This window comes from Strigops habroptila, chromosome 1 (genome assembly GCF_004027225.2).
Source record: "Strigops habroptila isolate Jane chromosome 1, bStrHab1.2.pri, whole genome shotgun sequence".
Classification (NCBI taxonomy): Eukaryota; Metazoa; Chordata; class Aves; order Psittaciformes; family Psittacidae; genus Strigops; species Strigops habroptila.
In genome coordinates this window covers 96,909,754-96,934,205 of record NC_044277.2, presented here as the reverse complement: position 1 = coordinate 96,934,205, position 24,452 = coordinate 96,909,754, and the positions used below count along the sequence as shown (strand labels likewise).

The window sequence follows — 24,452 nt, the reverse complement described above, 5'->3', positions numbered from 1 at the left end:
GAGAAGCAATGAACAAATTGTTCCCTCGTGGCTGCCTGCTTTCTTCTCCCGACATGGAAGACTTAATTCCCCCTTTGCCATCTTCCTTTTTCAGGCTCCTTGTACAGAAGCTGTTCTGTCCTTTTGATCAGCTTCTGCCCTTCTCGGTACCTCTTCTAGTTCCCTTCTATCTGTTTCTGAGATCTGGGTCAGAAGCGCTGGGGAGGGTGAGGAGCAGCGCTCAAGTGGTGCACAGGCGTCAGCCATGGGCATGCTGTGGATCGGGGCGAGAGTGTTGCAATGGTCCCTGTTTTGTTCTTCATCCTCCTCCTGGTAGTTGCTAGAACTCTGCTCTTTGATTGCTATTGAGCAGCGAATTGATGTTTTCATAGAGATGTTTAGAATAACCTTCAGATTTCAAGTGGTAAGAAGTTGGAGTTCCTATTGTATATGTAAAATAAGATTACTTTTTTTTCTGAGCATGCCACTTACATTGATCACCTACTGTTCTGTCACCCAGTTACTCAGGATTTTGAGGTCCTCTCACAATGCTTTCTCTTTGTTTCTGCCATCCTGACTAATGCTTTGGAGCTGATCTGATTTTTTTCATTTGGTTGTTTTGTTCTTTCTGTGCTTACCTGCAAACAGTGCACTTGTTCTAGCACCTTCCTCCTCCTGAAGCTGTGGGGCTGCCACAGCCTGAGCTGCAGCAGAATGAGGACATGCTGCCTGCTGAGAGACTCGCTCCATCCATCCGGCTGAGCAAAGGTCGCTCTGTGAACCAGAGCCTTTTGTCTGAGCCTGATGTAATTTATTCTTTCTCTGAAGTTCCTTTCAACCAGCTGGCTGTTCCTCTGCGTGTCCGAGGCTGGGGCAGGTTTCCTGTTTGCTGCTCTTCCGGCAGTGCTGTGCTGTAGGACCTGCAGCTGGGTCCCGCTGTGCGCTGGACCCCAGTCCTGGAGGTGCTGCCACCACTGCGGTTCCTTTCCAGTGGCTTTTATGTTCCCTCTCCAAGAGCTGTGCAGTCACCTCCTTTAAGCCCAGGTTTCTTCCAAGAGGGAAGCTGTGGCCCTGGGGAACGTGTGGTCTCTGGTGCTGCTGTTCCCTGACACAAGTGGCAGGTTTTGGTGGTGGATGCACAGGGAGAGCTGAGCAGTGCTGGCATGCGGCTCCCTGCAGAAGATCTCTCCTGCTTTAAGGACTTCCCAGCCTGCACCAGAGCCTGTGGTGCAGCTCACTGGCTCAGGGAGGATTTGTGGTTTGGCCAGGGAGACCTTGGATGTCAAAGATGTTTAAAGATGGAGCGAATGTTGTATTTGTATGTGCGTTTGCTCTGATGACTTCAATGCAGGGGAAAGGAGGGTTCTGAATGTAAGGATCCAGATCTGCTTTCCTAAGTGCTTCAGTACCTGGAGCTCCCAAATTTTGCAGTAATATCTTCAGGCAGCAGATACCTGATGTGCTTGCCGAGTCCTCACCCACAGCATTGGAAAGCTGAAGGGCAGCTGAGGGCAGATGCAGGGAATGAGGGGGCCTCAGTCCTTGAAGTATGGCTCACTGTGGCCCTTGAGCAGCACAGCAGTACTTACTGCGATGACAACCCTGCCTGGATGCCTGCCATAGTCTGCCTGCCTGCTCAAAGAAGGGTCAGGGCTCAGTCCATGTCCAGCACCCCAGGGAGTGATGGGGAGCTGAAAGCAGCTCTTCTCTGGGATGAGCCAGCCACATTCCCTCAGCCTCTCCTCCAGGGCGAGCACCCAGCCCTGGGTATCCCCATTCCCTCCACCAAACCTCCCCACATGCCGTTCAGAACCGTTTTGTCATGGGGCAGTGGTTGCACTCCTCCCTGGTATCGCTCTCCCTCCAGCCTCGGTGGCTCAGTGCTGTTCATTTCCCTCCTTGGCCCCAACACAGCGCAGCACCAACCACATCGACAGAGATATAAAGAGAGCAGGTGGAGGTGGGAACCGCAACTGCATCTGCCTGGTGCTCGTGCCAGACAATGTTCTGGTGCTGTGCTTGTGCTGCAATTTTGGTTGTGAGCAGCATTGCACAGTGGATGCCAAAGTTCCCAGGTCTGGTGTTGTGGCGTTTCCAGTGGTACCAGTCCTGTGCCAGCCTTGGGCATTCCTAGAGGAGGTTCCCAGCACTGTCTCCTGCTGCACCTCCACCAAAGTGATCTCTCTCGAGCCAGCCAGCCAGCACTGTCCTCAGTACTGGATCATCTCTGGATGGGTAAGGAAGGGCAGGACATTCCCCTCCTTCCCCTCACAGTGCAACTCCCCAACTCTTTCTCCCCCCAGGACAGTTGAGCAGTGTTGCGATGCTCTTTCTGGTGATGGTGTTTGTGTGGCACTCGCAGGTTACTGTTTGTTTTAGAAGGGCTGATGTCACAGAGCTAAAATAAATAAATAAATTATGAGCCGAAGTACTTAGGAGAAAGAACATAAATAGCAAATGCAAGCAATAATTATTCATTTCTAAAGAATGTCTTGTTTGTGCCCAAAACACCCAAAGCCCACAATTAATGAAGAAGGCTGCGCTGTTTCAGAATTCAGCCTGGCATACAAAAGAGGTGGCACATCTGAACAATTAAGACTGTCATAGAATTAATCATTAACGGAGAAAAAGTTGATACTATGGAACATAAGCCAAGACTGCAAGTGAGAGAACTGATGGAGTAAGACACAAGGAGCAGTCTGTATGCAGCTTGGTTAGTGGCAATTGGGAATTATGAGGTTTGTTTTTTAACTACAGTGTTGGTCCATAGCTGGCTAAAACACAGGGGTTGTTGGTAGCTGTGCAGTATAAGCATTTCCATCCCGTGCCTGGGGAGATGAAATGCTTTCTCTGGAATGGTTGTTCAGTGTTGGGCAGCAGCTACCAAAATCGGGTATTGAAGATTCCCAGCTCTGGGTAGCTTGCAGCCAGGAGCCCTGGGGAGCTGCTGCAGAACTCTCTGATGTCTGGCCTCTTGGTGGCTCCCGCATGAGAGGATGACTGCGACTGGAGCAGGCTAACGCTGTGCCAGCCTCTAACAGGATAAATGGGATGACTCAGGTATTTATGATACAGTTAGCTTGATATCGATCCCTGGGAAAGAGCACAGTGGCTGACACAGTCTGAATTAATGAAGAATTAAAGGAGGGGAAATGAGTGCCAAGTAGCATGTTTGATGGGATTTGTTTTCCATAACGCTGATGACAACTCCTGAGCACAGAGTGATTAGGTACAGGTATTAATAATGAAATAATACGTTTAGACTTCTTTATGATACTTGGTTTAGGACAGAGTGAACTTTGGTGAAGAAACAAGAGTCTGTGGTCAACATGAAACCAGTGAAACGGAGTAAGATTTAGGACCTCAGTGTGTAGTTGTAAATAAAACTGGTATCTGAGCAGTTGTGTTTGTGGTGGGTTTTGTGCGAGCTATTCTTCACCTTGTAGCATTTAGCATTTGTATTGATTGCTGGGGAAAAAAGTAGCCTGGAATGGTAATTGAATTAATAAAGATTATGTAAAGCGACAAAACCGGGAGGAATCCCAGCAGTGAGGTGGATGAATCTGGTGAAGGAGAGGGAGGGGCTTTTCTGGAGAGCCAGGGGCTGGGGAGACTTGAGGAACTGGGCTCTGCTCTTGGTGGAAAATGAGCTTCCAGCGCAGTGCTGAGGACAGAAGGGGTAGTGTGGATTCTGTATGTGTGTGGTTATCTGTAGGGAACCTGGTGGGAGAGATAGAGGTTTGGCTAGGGCAGTGCCTGGGTCCTCTGTGTGCACACCAGCGGAAAAGCATTGGGAAACTGGGGGATTGAGAAAGACTCGTGAGTTAGTGGCCGGCCTGTGGGATGTATCCACAGGAGGGGGCTTGAGCAGCCCTGCTGTATCACAGAGACTGTTGAGAGGTTATTTGATTGAATTAAGGGAGCAGGATTTTGATAGCAGTCCCTTTGTTTCACGGGTGATTAGAGGCTGAAGTTGAAAGATTCCATCTGTAAATAAGGCATGTGTTTTGGAGAGGTGAGGGCAGTAATTCAGGGGCGAGGGGGGCATAAATACATCTCTTCTTTCCAGTCCCTGGAGCGGGTTGGTGGGAAGTCAGTGAGCAGAGGATGTCCTGTGTGCTGCCTGTGGCATGGATGCCAGGGATATTTTGGGTGGCTGGTGTGGGACTGACGAGGCACCAGCAGCATGGGGTGCATGGATAAAGAGGGATCTCAAACACAGCAAGTTCATCTTGCTGACCCAAAGTATGGTTCGGTATGGCTGGTTATCCTGGTGTCCTTCCTGCTAAAGAGCAGCCAGTTTTGGTGTGGTGAGAGGCACCCAAAGCTATCACCTCCTGCCCCAACCGCACGGGAAGTTCACATGGGTGCCAGCGTGGTTGAAGCCTTCCTGTGCGCATCTCTGCGGTCAGGCAGCCAGGACCTGTCACGCTCCCCTGGGACTTCGCAGGGCGGGTGTGAGATAGGGCAGAGCGATGTCAGGCTGCTTCCTCCCTTGGGGACCATTGGGTGGCATGCGGCGCACGCTCCCTTTGGGGGCATGAGCCATCCCCAGGCTGAGGCATCTGTGGTTGCAGCAGGAGCTGCAACCACAGCTCTGGAGGACTGTGAGAACACAGGTGGGAGGCCAGCACCTTCTGTTGTGTGTGGCTTGGTGTTTATTTCTTTTCCCTGCCTGATGATGGTTTGGACTTTGTGCAGAGGCCTTGGGGAGAAGCTTGGAATGCCTGTGTTGGACAGAGCTCTGCTCTCCTCGGTGCTGGTGTGTGTAATGGCATGTGCTGATGGATACAAATGGCATGGTGACGCTGCTCCAAGGGTCTGCCTGCATGCAGTACCCTGCCTGCTAAGTACTTGGACTGACCTATGTGCTTCGGAGCCTCTCCTACCACCAGAGCACAGGCTGGACACCTAGCATCAGGCAGAAGCAGTGCCGCTGCAGAGCAGGGATGCGGGCAGTGGAGTGAAGGCGCTTGGGTGGAATTCATCCAGGACAGCCTGGCACACTGCAGCTGGTCCGTGTACAGGGGAATAAAGCAGGAATACGCTAGCTGGGGGGCTCTGGCAGCATGGCCAGTTTTCCTGGGTTGCAGTTCCCATCCAATGACCAGCATCCAAATCCGCAGCTCAGCTGGCAGTGGCTGTGCCATGGTTCCACAGTTCTGTAGTTCAAGCTCTCTGGGTTGTCCGAAAAGGGTTGGTACAGTTAGATAAAACTTAATCTTTTTTCTGCATAAAACAAAAAGGCATACAAAATGGCTCGCAAGAAAACTACACTAAACCCAAGCAAACATTACTTTGGTTCCAAAAGCCAACCTTGTGAAAATTTACATTTTATATCCTAATTTGGGCTCCTTTGCATATGAGTTTTGATGCAGCCTTTAATTATGTGCTTGTATATTTTCCACAAAGCACTGCCTTACTCAGGATGAAAACGCGCGCACGCAGGCCTGAGGTAAGGTCGTGTGGGTAACAGCAGGGCGGGCGCTGCTGCCTCTCGAGCGCTTCCCCTTGAATCTCAATTACCTTCCGACGCACTTGCCTAAGCTGTGCTAGGAATGAGGTACTGTGAAGGGAGCTCATCTCCAAGAACTGGAGGGGCCTTGGTACTCTTTTCGTCTTTCTCCAGAGGGCTGCCTGTGGTAGCCTCTCATTCATCCGCTGGCGATGGTGTCCAGCTCCCAAACACTCGATCAGTTTAAGGATACAGAGCTCCTCTCTTGCTGCTGCATTGCAGCCCACGGGTGATTAAGGATTATCATGAGCTCATAATAAAATCACGGATGGCCCTGTCAGCCCATCTGGAACAGTGTCTGTGGGGTCCCCTCCCACCAGCCTGGTGGAGGTTATCGGCAGCTGGGTGCTGTGCTGGGGTGGGAAGGGGCTTTGGGGCTCACAGGGAGGGATACCCCCTTTTGTTACATCATAGCTGTCTGCTCTTGGGTGGCTAGATCATCCCCTGTTGCTGGACTGTTTCATTTTGGTGACAGAGCAGCCGCATAGAACAAGGATGGGTTTGTGGATCAGCTGGCAGGCAGGCAGGTGAGGGTTGGGTCATATTCCTTGTGTCCCAGCTCTCTTCTTAGTCTGTTGCCATGTCCACCCTTGCGGGCTCCGTTGGTGTGTGGCCCTGGCTGGGGCAGCTTTGCCCAGTGCTGCTGAGTCCCCCTCTCCCACTGCCTGTCATGGGGGCACTGCTTGGGTCCCTGCAGCAGGGGGGTCAGCAGCCAGGGCCAAGTCAAGGGCTTTGGCCTCTGACGGTTGCTGACAGTGAGCTGGGTCTCGCACCGCTTGCTCTGCGGTGCTGCAGGGCGTCGTGTCTCTGAGGCATTCGTGTTTGCTCTCCCAGCCATCATGGGAGCTTCTTGGCTGCCAGGTCGGGGCAGAGAGAAGAGCAAAGCACCAGGCTGGGGGCTGTGGGTGCTCCTGAGCCACTTGCTGTCTGCTGGAGAGCTGTGCTATGCTGCTCCTCAGCAGCCTCTGCAACGTCTGCATGTCCCCTCTGTCCCTGATGCCCCAGGGAAACGCAGGAGGGTCCCTGGCAGTATCTCTGCGCTTGATGGGTCTCTGAAGCATGGCTTATAGCTTTGGGCTGAGACTTGGGCTGGATGCATTCTTGATTTCGGCTCACTGGTGGTGTTTTTGCTGTATTTATTTAGTTGGCTGGGAAGAGAGCTGCTTTAGGGCTGGAAACCACTGAGGGAACTGTGTGAGAGGCTGGGCTAGTTGCCCCTGCAGAAGGCTTGGTTAATGAGCTAGAATTTAGCCAGAAAGCAGGGTTATTCTTCCCGTTCTTGGAGCAATGGTGCAGGCTCCAGAACTGCTTGAGTCATTGCTGGTCATTCCTGAGACCCCAGGAGTTGATCTGCAAAATAACTGCTAGCTCTTGAGTGCTGTCAGTGTCTGCTCGCAGACTGACATGATAAACATCTTAATTAAAACACCGCTACTGATTACAGTAAAGTGGGATTGAAAAATAGAGCACAGCTAAATGCCTGTTCGGTCCCATGTTTGTCACCTCCTCTCACTGCCAGCCGCAAACAGCAGCAGGGTGCTGGATGCTCTTTCATGTCCTTTGGAAAGTCATCATGGTCATAGAATCCCAGACCGGTTTGGGTTGGAAGGGACCTCAAAGCTTATCCACTTCCAACCCCCTGCCACGGGCAGGGACACCTTCCACTAGAGCAGGTTGCTCCAAGCCCCTGTGTCCAACCTGGCCTTGAACACTGCCAGGGATGGGGCAGCCACAGCTTCTCTGGGCAACCTGTGCCAGAGCCTCACCACCCTCACAGGGAAGAACTTCTTCCTCAGATCTCATCCAAATCTCCCCTCTGCCAGTTTAAAGCTATTCCCCTTGTCCTGTCCCTACCTGCCCTTGTCAAAAGCCCCTCTCCAGATTTCTTGTTGGCCCCTTTAGGCACTGGGAGCTGCTCTAACGTCTGGGTGACTGCTGGGAGTGATGCTGGGAAGTGCTTGCAGGGAGTCTCAGGGTGACTGGGGACCCGTCTGCTGGAGGGGCCCTGGCCAAGCAGCAGCTCCTTGGTTGGTGGGGCATGGTAACAGCTCTGTGCTGCTGTGGCACTGGAGCACATCTTCCTTCTCCTCTGCTCTGGGCAGGCCACAGTCACCCAGCAGTCTCCATCTTCCAGGCACGCTCCTTCTGCGTCCCTCTCTGGTCTATCTCTCCTGGAAAGCCCAGATCCAACTTCTGCTGCTGTGAGGGCAGGATGATCCCCAGTGCCAGACGGATTTGAGGAACTCATTACCTGGAAGCTGCTGGGTCTGAGGCTCCCAGGCTTACAGAGAAAGTGTGCTTAGAGCTCTAGGCTAATAAAATGCAATGGGAATTTTCTCATCTTTGGTATTATTTTCCCTTCAAGTTGTGCTGCACTTTTCACTCTGAGGTCGTAGCCTGGGCTGGTTTAGGCTTTGGCATTTCTTGAAGCAAGAGACTTAGAGTGGCACTTGGCATCAAAATGCCAAGTGAAGCCCTAGGCTACATAGGGAGAGTATGTGATGTGCAAACAGCAGTGTCCTGGCGTAAGGCTTGACACAGGTTTCCTCTAGGAGCCTTCGTATGATGCCAGTTGCAGAGAAGAGGACTTTGATGGAAATGGGAGCAGAAATGGGTTATAGGGGTGATGAGCAGAGGAACCAAGGATCTGTTTGAGGAAGATTATGCTGATTCAGACCGAAGTCTGGTTTTGCCCAGTCTCCGCTTAGAAGATGGCTGAAGGCAAATGCCTTGAGAATCAGGTGAAACCAAGAGGAGCATATAGTAATATCTCCCTGGTCGACCCAGCATCCAGTGGTGTGTGGCTGAGGGACTCTGGTGCCAGTGGCAGGGTTCACATCTTACAGTGCTGGTTAGATTATCTTCTGTGATTTGGTTTAATTGCTTTTGAACTGGGTGAACTTCGAGTATCCACAACCTCCTGTTATTATCCTATCCTAAGAAATGCCTCCCTTTGTTTTGAAACTTGTCGGTTTAATCTGACTTTCCTCAGCTCTTTCCTTGGAAGATTCTCTTCCTTACCTGTGCGGTGCTGTGGAGATCAAATCATGGACTGGGAGTCTTAGCCACCTTAGCTTTCTCTTCAGGCTGATAGATCCTTCTCTGTTTCATGGAAGCTCTTTTTGTTTCTGCTGCGTTGGGGACCAGTACATGGCTTTGAGGGTGGGGGTGAAGCATGGATTTTATACGGTGCTCTCTCTCTCATTCCCTGTTCCTCCTCCTCCATGCCATTACGCATCTGACTGCGGCCAAGCTGCCCATCGCAGCCGAGGGCTCCGGTGCCTGGGCAGAAATGGCTGCCTCATTTTGCTCATGAAGTCAGGGTGCTCGTTTTGTCTTTGATGAACCTGGCTGTCTTTGAATCCCAGTGCTGCTCCTTGGCCCGCTGCTCATCCCGGGAGGCTGGGCAGCAATGTCCCACGGGTGTGTGGGACTGATGCCCGTGGCCATGCAGTGCTCCCTGCTGAAGCCATTGCTCCACTGTTCACCCCAGAGCCAGGGGTGGCTGTCTGGAGAAGCACAGCTGTGGGCACTACCTTGGTGACCTCCTTCACTGAGACAGTGGCTGCCTTCTTTAACCAGCTGTTTACCCACCCAAGGGCTCCCCTTCTCCTTCCAGAGAAACTCGATCATGCTAGGTGGAGGGACCTGGTCAGGCTGTTGCTGGATGTCCCCACTGCAGCTGGACCAGCTGCATCTCCCAGGTTCAGATAGTTTTTGTTCATCATTCAAAAGGAGACGATGTCTTTCTGTGAGGTGTGACTGCTGCTGGCAAAATCCTTACTGATTCTTTTCCAAGAGATTGCATGTATCTCTGTTTCTGCTTGCTCTGTTCTTCTTCATCGTTTTCACTGATTTTTCTTATCATGCATGTTAGCTGGCTGGTCTGGAGTTCCCAGGATTCCCTGACCTGCTTCGCAACACCAGTGTTGTGTTTGCCACCTCCTGTGTCCTTGGACATGGTGGCAGTTTTGGGTCACAGCCTGTAACTGCAGTGAAGAATTCAGCTGTTTTCTCTGATATAAGCAACCAGAGGTACTGAAAGTTCAGTGTTGGCAGGTCCATGCGCTGAAAGCACTGGATCTGTTTAATCTATAGATGAAAACTTCACAGTTGGTGCACTAATATCCACCTTCTTCATGTTAGCTATGTCTTTCCCTTTTCACTGTATGAAATGTTTTGTTGAAGGTCACGTTCTGCAAGTAACTGTACAGTTTTCTGTTGACTGAGGCTGATGATCGCAAAGCTTGGTGCATGTTTGGATTGCCATCTAAGGTTGAGCTCAGTAATGAGCAAGCAGGTAATGAAATTGGAACTGAACTTGACTGTTAGCATCGATGGATCATCAAAGGAGCTGCCCTGTGCCCCTGTGAGCGAGCCATGTATCCCAGGGAGGAGATGCTATCACACTGGTGGAGACCTGGGCAGGAATTCTGCCTCTGGGCTTATGATGCCAGAGCCTGGGACACTTGTACCTAGGCGGGAGCAGGAGGAGACATCTACGCTGGTCCAGCCTGGATCAGGGGCTCTGGCTCGGCACGTGATGCAGGATACTGCAGTGCTGGAGGCTGGCTCTGGCTTGCTCCAAGGTCCTTGTTGCACCAGCTGTAGATGTGAGTGGGTTTAATGAAATGCGTATTCTCAGCAATACCATGTTGTTGTAAATGTTAGTTTTGTATGCTGGATGACATCTATGTTTTTGACATCCTGAAAGTTACATCTCCTTTTCTAAAACAATTGTTGATGAGAGTTTAAACTAAAATTCTTTGGGGTCTGTTTTACAGAGAGGAGGCTGATTTTTCTCTTTTCTAGAGAACTCTGGGGGCTAGAACACTGTGATAACCCTGCACCAGGTGTGATACAGAAGAGTTTACTAATGCTGCTCTCACCACTGACTCTTGTTGTTTGTGGCAAAACAATCTCTGCCTTTGTGTGCTGATGTTCTTAGTCACTGAGCTCTGTTCCTTGGGAGGATGACAAGGTAGAATCATGAGGTAAAATGGTATTTGAAGGCATTTGTTGGGGTGCTTAGTTCTATGTGAGCATCTCGGGTTGTTACTAGTCTCTGCGGCTTTTTAGCTTGTTTTTCAAAAACACTTTCTTTACCTCCTCTCTTGTTCTTGAGCAGGTGCCTGGAGGGAACAGGGGAGAAGAACAGGACCTTTCCATGGCTTTCTACAGTGTCGTTATTCTGCATGTTTCCCAGAGAGGACTGTTGTCAGATGGCTTTGGGAAGCTCTGTTGGGAACATCCCTTTTGGGATTCTGGGCTTCTCTCCTTTCTGCAGAGCCGAGTGCCTTCCCACTCTTACCGTCTGCCCATATTTGCTGTTCCTATAATTCCAGTGCATTTCCTTTGTGGTGTCTGAGCAATGCCACATGCAATGGAATGATAAGGCCCTGAGGATGGGGGGGGTCTGTCCGGTCAGTGCAGACCTGGCAGTGTGGGGGCTTTTCACATAGGTGTAGGAATGTCCCTTATCCATGGGGTGTGTGAAGGTGACAGTGGTGCAGTCACGTGTAAAGACATGGTTTGCCCCGACTGTGGAGCAGGACTCTTTGATTTTTGAGGTTCTTCGTACCCAGGAAGGGTTTTGTTCCCTCCCCTGCACATAGTGCTTTGTGTGGGTGTCCCGATGCTCCATCCCAGCCAGTCAGGCTGGGAAGCACCACCCTGAGCCCACTGCTTGGTGGGGAAGCAGCAAGAGGAGCTGCTCCCTGTGCAGCTCCCTCCTTGAGAGACTTCTTGGCTTATATCCTCCGAGCAGATTCCATTTTTCTTTTCATTTCTCCTTTACTCTGCTGCTTTGGAATAGCTAGAGGATTTTCACTGTTGTAAACGGTGATTAAAGAGGGGAAGTTCAGGTTTGATATAAGGAAGAAGTTCTTTACTGTGAGAGTGGTGAGGCACTGGAACAGGCTTGCCCAGAGAAGTGGTAAATGCTTCATCCCTGGCAGTGTTCAAGGCCAGGTTGGACAGAGCCTTGGGTGACATGGTCTAGTGTGAGGCGTCCCTGCCCATGGCAGGGGATTGGACCTAGATGATCTTAAGGTTCTTTCCAACCCTAGCTATTCTATGATTCTGTGATTATGGGAGGGATTTCAAAGCCAGGGCAAGGATTGGGCTTGAGGACATGAAGATGTTTCCTTTAGTCCTCATCCCAACTTTTCCCATGGGCTTTTCTCTTTGGATTTCAAAATACTGAGGATATTTCACAATATCTAGCCTAATCACATTGCTCATACCTGCAGCCATTGCTTGAGCATCTCCAGTGAGGCCAGTGAGGAGCATAAAGGACTGCGTAAGTACAGCTTGGGAACAGCCTGGTGCCTGCACTGGTGAGGCTGGCTTGGAGCAGAGGTACCAGCCTAACTGCAGCTAAGCACAGGCTGAGACTTAGTCAGGACACTGGTATTAACATCCCTGCTTGCACAAGTGCCCGGGGGGGTGGTTTAACGAGCAGAAGTGATTGCTGCCTTGATCTTCTATTACGCCAGGAAGATAGCCAGGGAGATTACATCTCAGAGTGTTACCTTGCAGGGCTTCCCTGTGGCACTGGGGTCTGGAGCAGCTTAGGAAGAGCCATCTCTGCATCCGTCTTGTAGTGTGTGTTGGTGCGGGGCTGCAGGGTCTGTAGCATGGCAGTGATTTGGCGCTCAGCTTCCCTTGGTGGGCAAGAGAGTGTCCTGCGTGCGTAGTGTGGGGTGGTTTGGGTGACATGGGCATGACCTCATGGCGTGTGGGAAGGAGATGGTTTTGCCTCATCTCTGTGAATCCCAGTGCGGAGAAAGTGGTAATTTCCTCATCAGCAGTGGCAGGTTTGCAGGCAGGACCCGAGCTGGGGGTGTGCAGCGAGCTGGGGGTGTGCAGCGTGTGTGGGAGGAGGGAGAGAGCTGATGCTGAAATCAGGCTCTCATGTACCTTTTCTGTTTACTTCCTGGCTTTTGTTAACTGTTTGCTGGCTGGGCCTGCTTCTTCCCTCTCCATGGAAACTGTAGGTACCAGCCTGCTCCGAGTTCTCTCTCCAAGAGGCCATGGCAAGCCAGGGCTCCAGGGCTGCAAGGGGGCACGGGCAGGGAACTGAGGGCTTTACCAGAGGTCAGATGTGGAACAATGCCTCATTTCTCCAGTCTGAGACCCTGGGGGGGAGGTGGGGGGTGGGTGTCTGCTGGATGTTTTGTGGAGAGGTGAGGATGTTGTCTCTTGTGAATGGCTTGGTTGGGGTGACCAGAAGGGGTTATCGCAGTGGAGCTGTTGTGATTTACATCTCTGGCTGTGCTGGATGCTCAGCCCCACAGCTGTGCCCAGAGCCTAGCTGTGGCTGAACTCAGCTATGAACAGTGTCCCCCTGCTCGGGGTCAGGGGAACCGCCTCCATCTCCTTCGCTCTCCTCCTGTGGGGTCTGCCCCCACCACCGCCTCCCGAAGGACATCTGTGGCGCGCTGCTGACGCGCTGGCAGCGGGGCTGTGACGCGGGGCTGCGGCGCTGCACACCCCATGTCCAGGCAGCGGAGCCCGCGCCCCCAGATACTCCCGGTTTGGGCAGAGCCTCATCAGTATTCCTGGTGCGCGGCCGAGCCGGCTGGAGCTGGTCTGCAGAGCCTGGCAGCTCTGGCGCGGTCCTGGCACTGTGCTTGGGGCGCTCCTGCAGCTGCGGATGGGCTCAGCCGGTGGCACTGCATGGAGCCCTCCTGCTCTGCTGCTCCAGCCTCACGCCCAGATTGCATGGGTCTGGCTGGACAGTGTGTACTGTGGGTCCTGGGCATCCCACAGCCTGGTTCAGGTGCAGTGTGGTGTCACCGTGCCCTGTTCTGTCTTTGTCTCCTGGCAGCACTGCCTGTGCAGTGGCACTAAGCCTGGTCTCCTGCCCATGGCCCGACTGCTGGCACAGGTCTGTGGGCATATAGGTCCCGGGGCTGGCTGATATCTGTCCAGTCCTCCTGGCTCCTGCTGGCACCTGCGTGGTCCTGCGTGGTGCCAGGGCACTGAGAACTTACGGCTCCATCTGTGCTGAGAACCTCATCCCTCCATCTCTGACTGCTGAGGTTTTCTCAGATGCTGCAGTCACAGTCCCTCATCTGTGCTGGCCATGTGCCTTGCTGCAGTGGGTCACCCAGTCTTAGGCCCCTCTGCAGAGAAACAGCACCTTCAAACCCAGGGGAGAGAGTGAATGCAGCCATCCCATCCTCCAGGCTGAACGTCCCCTTGCAACAAAACCTCTGTATCTGCAGACAGCTGGAGCAGAAATACCAGTGCCAGTTAGGTCTGGAGGAGTGCAGTGGAGCATTTGACCAGTCACGGTTCAGACTTCTTTTCCATTTCTGGGCTCCACCCTGGCCTTCTCACTGGGGACCAGCCAGCAGTGGAAAGTTCCCTGACTTTGGGACTGTCTTCCAGTGCAGCTGTTGTTTAGCTTCTCATGGCTTTTTGTTAATCTAAGTCAGATGTTCATTGCTATAATATTTGTAACATGAGCGTGACTCATAAAAGTACTGGTAAGAGACTAACTTGCTTCTGTCCCCAGGCACCTGCCCTGGGTCAGGATTGCAAAAGCACAATGTCCCTGTTACATCCCAGCTCTTGGAGCTCATCTGCTTCCGGAGCTCTGCGTGGCACAGGGGACTCCAGCAGCCGCCTTCCCACCAGGCGGTGGAACGGCAACCTCCCATTTGCATTAGATACGCACACAGCACCAGTCAGACCTGGTGTAGTCATAGAGTAAACTGCCTAAGAGATGCTTAAAGGTGCGCAGGGCATATTTCAGTGGTGGCTCTTTTTAAACACCGGTGGTTTCTGGTTTCCTGGTCTCATTCTCAGAACAGTTCCTCTGTCAGTCATTGTTTCAGCCGTGGTGGCTGAAGAGGCAGCTAAAGCCCACGTGCTGTTGAGATCTGGTGGGGTTTGAGACCTTTCTTGGGTGCGAGCACCCTGCCTGCAGTCTTCTGCCACCACACGTTTTATCTGAGGCTCCGTTTTGTTCTTTTTTATTTTACGTCTTTTGTTCTTTCTGTAGGAACAATGCCAAGGGAATTAAATCAATGTATGTAGCATGTGGAAACCTTTGCCTCATAACAAGCTAATTAGGTAAAAGTACCATTATGTTGTTACTGTAGTAAAGACCAATATCATTTTGGGATGTAGCCATATGGATGTTGTACATGTATTTCTTCTGAGTGCTGCTGGAGGCCCCAGCTGAGTATTGTGCCCAGGTTCTGGCACTGCATTTGGAGAAAGGTAGTAGGCAAACTGTAAAGGATTGAAGGGAATGCATTAAAAGCACTAATAGCTTTTAAAATGCAATCCTCGGTGGGACAGGGAAGGAGACATTGAGAGTTGAGGGGAACGCTGTCTGTTTCCCACTATGTTTGAGGCTGTGGGGAAGAATGGAGCCTGCTCTCCTGCACAGCTTATACGGGTATTGCAGAAGTAATTGTCATTGTGTGCAGGCAAGAGGATCCGGACAGGATTGTGGGAGGAGGAGTGGGAGCAGTGAGGATGGTGCAGTGCTGCAGTGGGCTTAGGGAGGCCGTGAAGGACGGGTCAGACGCCTGTCGAGGTGATCCCACACACGTCTAGTCCTGTCTCAGTAGCGGAGTGTGTGGTACATCGTCTCTTCCAGGAGATATTCCTGTGATTCAGTGATACCGAAAGCCCAGAACTTGCCAGAATATTTAAAAAAGATGAGATTCACATAGAAGGTGTACCATCTGGCATTGTTAGAGGAAAAGTTAAACCCAGAATCTTAGGAAGAGATGAATATAGATAGTCCCATTTCATTACAGCAACAACTTCCAATCCCAGGGAGCACAGAGCTGTGCAAAGCGTGGCGGGGAAGGAGCTTGCGAGGTTATGGGTCTGGTTCCCTGCCCACGGGCTGGTTACCTGTGTCTGGATTGCTCCTGACAGGCATCTGTGTGATCGGTTCTGACATCTCTGGTGGCAGAGACACTGTGGTCCCTGCAGCCAGGCTCATCTAGTGCTCGGCGCTCTTTGGAAGACGTTCCATCATAATTGCTTTCTGCAGAATTCCTCGCTCCTCGCTGCAGTGCGGCTGCTCCTGGGAGACGGGACAGCAGATGATGTGGATGAGGGTCAGATCCAGTCTGGCAGCTCGCGTGTTCCTGTGACCTTGGCACAGATGGCAGAGCTGTGGCTTTGGCAGGTTGTCAGGCGCCTTCTGCTTGCATTCAGACATCGGTGCCCATTGGCTTAGGAGGGAGGGGAGCTGGATGCACCAGTCTTCTGCCCGAGAAGCACTGACACAGTGTGGGGACAGGCAGCTCTGAGCTGCTCCTCGGAGTGGGCAGCTGCTCCGTGTGCCCAGCACTTCGTAGCTGGAAGGGTGTATAGGTTTTACTGTCTGGAAAGTGCCAACAAGTCCAGGGAAAAGGACCTCCAGCCAAGGGAGGAGGCTGCTGCGTGACAGCTCTGCTTATGCCACGGAGTGATGGTGGAACCTGTGTGCTTAGGAGAGGATGGTGAAGGGAGAGGATGGGGCTTGGCTGGGGTGTTGGCTGTGCCGTGGGGAGAAGGGGAAAGGCTGAACCTGGTGGTGATTCGTGGCGAGGTGGGATTTAGTTGTGGGCAATGACTGGGCCTGGGCGCATCCACAGAGAACTGCATGAGATGGGGTGTTGCTCAAGGAAATGGTGGGGACATACTGTGAAGGAGGATGAGGGATCGAAGAGAGGGCAAAGTCCAAAAAGATGATGGGATTTTGGAAGAGTCAAGGCAAGTAAAGTCGAAGACTTCTCAATAAGAAGGGAAAAAATGAGGTGCTGGTACGAAGTCATTCCTGAAGAGGCCTCGAGAGGCAGAAGACGACCTAGGCTGGTTTAGCAGTCAGAGCTTTCAGAAAGGTAGATATAATGTAAAAAATAATTCAAGGGGGATTCAAGCATCTTTTTTTCCCTCCTCCCCAGAGGGATAGCAGATCATGCTTGTGCTGGGAGGGAGAAAAGCCAGGGAAAGGGAAAATGCATTGGGAAAAGGGAGGAGGCTGCTGTGGACTGCTGCAGACAGCAGCGGGTGGGAGTGCTGGGGAGGAAATGGAGCGGGTGCTGCAGTGGGGGATTCTGGAGGAAACAGCATGAAAGGAGGGCCAGAGCTAAGCCATGGCGTGTTTGGTAAAGGAAGAGCGCTTTGCTCTGGAGCCAGCCGGGAGCCGAGCTCCGCCTGAGGCGGTTCCGCTGCTCCCGGGGCGGGGGCTGCCCGGTGACCGGCAGGGGCCGGAGGGGGCCGCCCGGTTTGTGTGAGTGTGTGTGTGAGTGCGAGTCCCGGTGCCGGCCCCGCGGGGCCCCCGGCGCTGACTCCCGGAGCCGCGCGAGGGCGACCGGCGAGAGCGGCGAGCGGGAGCGCCGCGCCCCCTGGCGGGCACTGCCGGGCCTGCACCGTGCCGGGGGGGGGGGTCGCTCCCGGGTCAGACCGGACCCTGACCGACGCCGGCCCGGGCGGGCGGTGCGGGCGGCCGGGGACAGCCCTGCCCAGCGCTGCCCTGGCGGGTGCCGGGCCGCGCGGCGAGCACCGCGGCGTAGCGGGTGCGGGCCGGCCCAACAGCGCCGCCGCTCCCCGGTGCAAGGCGCAAGTTGCCGCTGCGAGCACCGAGCAGCCAGACAGTGACAGGGCCCTGCCCCGGGGCTGCAGCCGAGCCGCCGCCCGGGGCCGGGACCGGGTGAAGGGCAGCGCCGGCCCGCCCGGCGCTCGGTGCCCGCGGCGGCGCAGGGAGGGCGCGGTCGGGCGGGGCGGCCCCGGCCCCGTTCCGGGGCGGGCCCAGCCCCGCGCTGGCGGCGCGCCGGAGCGCGGCCCAGGCATGCCGGCGCGGCGTGGGAGCCGGCAGGCAGCGGGCGGCGTGCGGGGCCCCGCTGCGCCGCCTCCCCGGGGCCGGCCGCCCGCACCGGCAGCGGCCCAGAGCGGCGGGCGGCCCGGGGCCATGGGGCAGCCCCGCAGCTGACGATGGCGGAGGGCTGGCGCTGGAGCGAGGCGGGCCGGGGCCCCCCGCGGCCGAGCCCCCGCCGCGCCGTCAGCGTCTGCGAGTCCCTGGACCTGCAGGGCGTCCCCGCCGTCCAGGCCGCCCTCAAGGCCGCCCAGCAGCAGCGGCGGCGGCCCAAGAGCTTCTGCGCGGCGGGGAACGGGCTGGCGGCCGGGGCCCTGCTCCCCCCGCCGCCCCCCGCCAGGGCCCGTGGCAGCCTTTTGGACTTCTTCAGGCTGCGCTCGCCCCGCAAGCCCGGCCCGGCGGGAGAGGGTGAGGGCGAGGGCGCGGGCGCAGTGTCCCTGCTCGACGGGGCCGACGGGGCGCAGCGCCCGCGCCCCAGCAGCATGACTTTCTTACCCTCGGCCCGGCAGCCGCACACCGCCGAGAGCCCCGGCTTCCTCCGGGGGGGCTCCCTCTGGGGCAGCCGCCGATGGAATCTCTTTGGAGGCAGTGGATGGAGCAGTCCCGGACCCAGGAAGAACTTCAGCTCCCTGCGCAAAAGCTTCAGCTTCCGTTTGCGGCGGGGCCATGAGCTGCGGAGGTCGGAGTCTGGGGGGCTCCTGCGCCCCGCGCGTCTCCGCACCAAGAGTGAGGGGGACGCCAGCTCCCTGCACACCTGCCCCAGCAAGCGGGACTTGCTCTACCCGGAGCTGGCCAGGGTCGGGGGCAGACTGCATGCTGACCCTGGGCAGCCCGGGGGACTGTGGAAACTCCTTACGAGCCGCTTCCGAAGGCGAGAGCGTGGCAGCACCAGCAGCACATGCCCCAATAACCCCCACGGCGGTGCTGAGCCTGTTCTCCTGGGCAGTGGTCCGCTGCGAGCGCTGGGTAAGTGAGCGCAGGAGCGGTGCTGGCCTAGCGAGAGTCCCTCTGCGCACATGGGGTCTGTGGGGATGGGTGGCCGTGGCCTATTCCAGCTGAGGTCCTGGGCTGGGCATAGGCACCCGATTCTGTCCTGGTGCTCTTGGGTTTGCGCTTAGCAAAGCTTGGCTGTAGTGAAGTGGTGTGAGTGTTCATGGGGCTGTTTTCATACTCCAGTGGCTGTGGGCACCACCATCGTCATTGGTGCTGAAGGAGCTGCAGCGTAGCTAGCTGGAGGAGATCAATCATAGAATGGCGTGGGTTGGAAGGGACCTTAATGCTCATCCAGTTCCAACCCCCTGCCATGGGCAGGGACACCTTCCACTAGAGCAGGTTGCTCCAAGCCCCGTCCAGCCTGACCCCGAACACTGCCAGGGATGGGGCAGCCACAGCTTCTCTGGGTGTCTGGATTTCCTTGCCGGCTGGAGACCTGGGAGCTGAGCACATGTGTCCCATGTTCTTGCCACAGTGGTGTACCAGCAAGGGCAGGGAGAGCTGGGCCTTGTGCTGCATCACTGGGGGAGCAGAGGCAACTGAAACTGCATGGGAGGGGTGGAGGGCTCCTGTTAGTGGGCTCCCGAGCAAGGGTTGAACTGTTTGGGAGATTGCCAGAGCGGAGGTGCGGAGCAGCAAGGGGAGTTTTGTGGAGCACAGGAGTGTGCCGGTACCTCCCTCGTGTAAGCAGCTCCTTGGTGCCAGGCTCTGTCAGGATGATGATCTGCTGGAGTCTGCCCTGGGGCCAAATGGAGGCCAGGAGTGTGTGTTCTGGAGCGGTCGTGCTCACTGGGTGCAGAGCAGCCTGTGGAGCACAGGGATGGCATCCCGAGTGACGGGACTGTGGGACAGAGGCAGGACTGGCTGTGGAGGGGGGACAGGACCAGCACGGGGGCTGGGCATGTGATGAGGACTGGCAGCCGAAGCCCCTGTCGGGTCCTCAAGCAGGGTCTGGAACAGCATCCACAGGCTTTGAAGGCCTTGAGCACTGGCTTGCACACACAGAGCTGGGGCTGGGCTGGCTGGGACCTGCTGCGCTCAGGGAGGCAGGGCAGCTTCTTTCGGGCCCCTGGGAGCCTCTCTAGGTTTCCATCACCCTGCTCTGGAGCCCAGGCATTCTGGAGGCAGCTCCCTGACTTGGCTCATGTGCCAGAGGGACAGATGGGGCTGGTGGGCTCCCCAAGGAATCTGCATGCTCCCCAGGCAGCGGCTGCTGGAGCAGCTTTGTGCCCAGGATGCTGTCCAGGATGGCTGCACTCCAGGGACCAGCGCAGGAGCAGTGCTGCTGGCAGCCTGAGCCTTGCTGCCACACAGGGAGCTCAAGGAGCTTGTTCCTGCCAGCTCCCCTCGTCCCCAGGGCTCGCTGTGTTCTGGGGAAGGTCCTGGAGGCTCTGGGTGGGTGGCCGAGGCTGCCTTTGAGGCAAAGGGACGGGGTGCTGCTGCTGCGGTGTGCTCCTCCCAGGGGGCCCTGCCGCTGGCTGGGGTGCCCGGGCCGGGTGCTGGGTGCTGGCTGGGTGGCGGGAGGTTCCCAGGCGAGGGGAGGCTGCGCTCATGGCTGGGGAATGTGGGTGTATCCGGGGAGGGAGGGCCGGGCCCTGCCCGTGCGGCAGGGGGCCTGTTCCTGCTTGCCAGTGGCTTCCAGCAGGAGCTGCGCCAGCAGCAGCCGGCCCGGCGGCTGCATTCCCAGGGGAGTAGCTGAGGTTGAGTGCTTGTGGTGGTGTCCTCGCCCCTCACCTGGCTGCTCTCTGCAGTTACCTGAACGGAGGTTGGAGCGAGGAGGTGGCTGGTCCTTTCTCCCAAGTTACAAGTGATAGAACAAGAGGAAACGGCCTCAGGATGCTCCAGAGGAGGTTTAAATTGAATATTGGGAAAAACAGGTAGTCAGGCACTAGAACAGGCTTCCAGGAAAGTAGTGGAACCACCAGCCCTGAAAGTGTTCAAAACTGTAGATGAGGCCCTTAATGACATGGTTAGTGGTGGTCTTGGCAGTCCTGGGGTAATGGTTGGACTTGATGATCTTGAAGGTCTTTCACAACCCTGTTGATTCTGTGATTCTATGATCTGCTGCAGAACCTTCCAAGGCTTTGCTGAGGAGCGATGGAGGGGGCTTGCAGCCAACTAGAGACCACTGCTTGTCAGGGTGGTTAGCATTTGCCACCGTGGGTCATATTGGAGGCCCAAGCTCAGGGATGTGCTCTCTGGCCTGCTTCAGGGACTGTGGCTTATTGTGGTAGAGCATGCCCTGCTTGCTGGAGGTGCAAAGTTCATGCTTTGGTTTGGTCTTATTTTAGAACACCATTTTTGCTATTATTTGCTTGGTACCCAGTACACGCAGTACAGGCCTCTGTACACGGTCAAACAGTGTCCTCCTGGGGTCAACGAAATGTGAAGAAGCAGCAGGGAAGCGTGCAGAGCAAAGCTGCTGTTGCTTGTCCTGTCTTAGGTGCTGTTTCCCATTGTCTCTTTACTCAGCATGTTGGTCTGTGAGCTCTGGCTCGCCCCAGTAGGAGCTGTGAGCCTCTAAGCCAGGACATCACAGGCTGGAGGTGCACAACGTTGTAACTGCTCCAACATGGGCTTGCTGGATGCAGGAGCTCGAAGAGATCTTGGCCCCATTCCTGTTTCAGGCTTGCAGGCCAGTAGTGTTTTAACACTCTAAGTTTCAAAAGCTTCGATGCTCTCTATGCTAGTGCTGCCCACCTTAGCCCTAGGAGAGCTGCTGATACAGTCCCAACACGCCCTCCGAGGTGGTGCAGCTGCAGTTGTGGTTATCAGCTCTTTGGAAAAGCTGGATATATGAGTCCAGGCAGAGATCCAAGCCAACACTGCTACCCTGTTTCTAGAACCTGGAGTTTTTGTTTATAGCAAGCTGAGATACCCATCCAGTGCTGCACGCTGCCATGTATACATATCCAAAGGCTAAAAAGCCCATTCCACCAGAGAGCCATGAGGATGGTCTCAGCACTGCTCCCCCATCCCTGTGCATAGAGGGATCATGCAATGGGTATAGCATTTCCAACAGCTCAGGAAGTGTTCCTCACAACCACATTCCTCTCTCCCAGGAAAGATGCCCTGCTTTGTAAGGTGGTTTAAGGTAACTCCCTTTACTCTCCCGTAAGCCACATTCATTCCCTGTGATGGAGGGTTTCAGCCAGGACTCAGCACAGAGAGAGGTGATCAGGGGAACACAGTTTGTTACCCAAAAAAGACTTAAAAGAGTTGGTCTTTGTGTGGCAGGATGAAGGCCAACGGGGTGTTAATGCACCAAGGGAGGGCAAGAGCCTTTTGGACCTAGAGAACAAAGTCAAACCAGAGTCCAGCCAGCTTGGCCTGATGACAAATAGTCATCATTGGTGGTTCAGAGGAACATGTCTAGGTATCAAGGTATCAGTTGGTGCAGTTCTGAGAAGCCCTCTGATAGGCACAGGCATATAAAAACTGGACTGGTTTGGGATTGGAGTTCTCCCTGTGCATAGAAGGCTCATGCAATGGGTACAGCATCTCTGACAGCTCAGAAAGTATTTCTCACAACCACATTTCCCTCTCCCAAGAAAGGTGCCTTGCTTTCTAAGGTGGGTTAAGGTAACTCCCTTTACTCTGGTGTTTATCTATGCAGGCACTGATGTGTAGGGCATGTGTGAGAGGAGACTACTGGGAGAAGAGGGGGGTGTTTTTACATTAATAAGGTGAAGTTTGCATAGAGAACTGAGTAGATAATGATATGCATCATCTCTTGTTGGTACCTGCCTCAGCTTAGCTGGGAGAGTTGGTGAGAAACAGAGATGCCATGATGGGTTTAAGAGACCATGCCTTGGTTGCTGAATCCCATCTGGTGTCCATGCTTCAGAAAAACTTGAGAAGTCTGGAAGGTATCGAGGAAGGAGTTGTTGGGACACTGATCTGAACGGTCTCATCCTCAGAACGAGATCAGAGGAGATGTGTGCAGTGGCTGCAGAGGTGTTCTGATTACAGTCTACAGGCATCTGTAGGAAGAGGGAGCTTCAAAAACCAGTGTCTTTTTCATCTTAACCTGCCTTTGTTTGTGGGGTTGAACAGTTACAGCTGAGGTCAGACAAATTTGGAACAGGTTTTTACCAGTGAGATAGGTCCCCACAGAACACTGGTGTGGGGCAGGCAGTGGGTTATGTCTCTTCACATCACCAGCTCTGCTGGGATGTCCCTTTCAGCAGACCCTGGCCAGCCATCAGAGCAGAGAGAATTTGGTACAGTTCTTCAGTCTGTGTGTATTCAGATGTGGATTGGCAAGTTGTAGGTGCTAGCGGCTTAATATATGGCTAAAGTCTGTGCCCTGCACAGCATATGTAGTCTGATGGCACCAGCTGCTGCTGCTTGTGGTGTACTAAGGAGCAAGGGTGGCAGTTTGTGATCGCCGGAGGATCTGTTTTCCCAGAGATCCTCTGGGAAAGATCTCTCCTTTCACTGCTGCAAAGTACTTAAAGCTCTGGTGAGGTAATCCTTGCTAAGGCCATGTCCTACACCGGGTGTCCACCTTGGGTAATCCTGTGACAGGAATGCTAGCCTTGCCATGTTGGTCCTTGACCTGGAGAAATCTCTCTTCCTGCCAGCATTGCCAGGGTTGAGGCTTTATCAAGCCTGGCCAGGAAAAGGTGGCTCTGCCCAGGCACGTTGCGCTCTGCTGCCCTTTTATCTGCGTGTGCGGGCAGATGGGTACTTTAGAATGTGGTTTGTGTGGGCACTGCTGTATTTGCTCAGCCTCTGACCTGGTTTCAGGCCTGCTTTTACTGTCGAGGGTTTCACTGTCCAAGTCAGTTCCACAGTGGCTTGGATAATGAGTCGGTTAATTATTAGTTGCTGTGTGCGGAGACCAAATGTGTCTAGCACTAGTGCTTCTGAAGCACAAGGTAGATGAACCTGCTATGCTTCATCCTATGAAGGGAGAAGCCTGGGTGAGCAGTCAGTTTTGCTCAGACAGCCGCTTCCTGCTCCCAGCTTTGCAGCAGCACATGGATGCAGGCCGCAGTGGGGCCATGCTGCCGTGGCTGAATTCCCTCTGAGCTGTCTGTAGAGGCAAAGGGGGCTCTTGTGTCCAGCCTCAGAGATGGAGGGTTCTGGTCTTGCCTCCTGCGTGTGATGCTGCCCATCCCACAACTGTGGTCTGATCTGGGGGCACTGAAGGTGTCCAGGATGAGTGACCGACCGAGGGACATCAGCTATGTATGTAGGGTGCCTGCTTTATGTCCATATCTGCTGTTCTTCACAGTGGAGACTCTATCCACCATAACTTCCAAACTTCCATATGGGTTTCCACCTTCTGCATGAAAGTTTCCATGAGCAGAAGCTTCTGGGCAGTGACAAACTTGGCCGGAGTCTCTGTTTTCCAGGACAGGTCAGACTGACTGTCTCTCTTGTGTGGTTGTGTCTTGGAGCCAAGGCCCCTTTGGTTGTGCTAAGGCTCATGGTGTGCAAGTGGTGCCGTGAGTCCACTGCTTCTGCTTTTGAGGTCACATGTGCCTGGAGAAGGTGTTGAACCACAGCACTCAGAGTCTGGTCCCTTTTGTATTACTAAATAACAAAGAGAAGAGAGAGGAAGTGACTGGGGGTGTGTTTTAATGTGAAAAACCAATGATACAGCCAGTCCAGCAGCAAAGCTGGTCAAATGGGTCGCTACTCCCCAATGCCTACGTGAACCCTAATGATGAGGGAGTTCATTAAGGTGTTGCCTGAGCTGGAGGCGATCTCTGCTAAACAAACTCGTACCAAGGCTCTGGCGCTGCAGGGAAGGTGCTGATGCCTGGATTTCAGTTAGTGCATTAGATCAGGATAGGTCACTGGTGGCTTGATATGTGTTTCTGCATGGTCAGTGTTCCTCCCTAGGAGAAGATGGGGATCCCGTGCCTCTTCCAGTGGGGAGCGGTGCCCAAGTGGCTGCTGTCACCCCCTGCACTGCTCGGTGCAGTGGTGGAGAGGGGGGATTCCCACACCCAGATCAACCTCCTGCAGGTTGATCTGGGTACGTGGACCTTCCTTGCACTGATCTGGCTGTGTAATGCCCCGCACAGACACTCAGAGTGTACAATATTTAACAGAATTTACATGGATGAGGTGCAGGAAATTGCTCTATGTTGCATTTTGGTAGCAAAGGATCAGCGC

The 24,452-nt window shown here is 54.3% G+C and overlaps 1 protein-coding gene across 4 annotated transcripts in view; it reads left to right on the top strand.

Moving 5' to 3' along the window:
- AGAP3 (ArfGAP with GTPase domain, ankyrin repeat and PH domain 3) overlaps positions 1 to 24,452 on the top strand; it is a 135,181-nt gene that overhangs the window by 21,968 nt on the left and 88,761 nt on the right. The window contains exon 1 of one of the 4 annotated variants that reach the window (XM_030491555.1): positions 17,645 to 18,293. The exons of the other annotated variants lie outside the window; for them this stretch is intronic. Coding sequence (XP_030347415.1) covers positions 17,810 to 18,293 — 484 coding nt within the window. The 5' untranslated portion in view covers positions 17,645 to 17,809. Of the gene's footprint in view, positions 1 to 17,644; positions 18,294 to 24,452 lie in introns of those variants that run through there. 4 annotated transcript variants of the gene reach the window in all.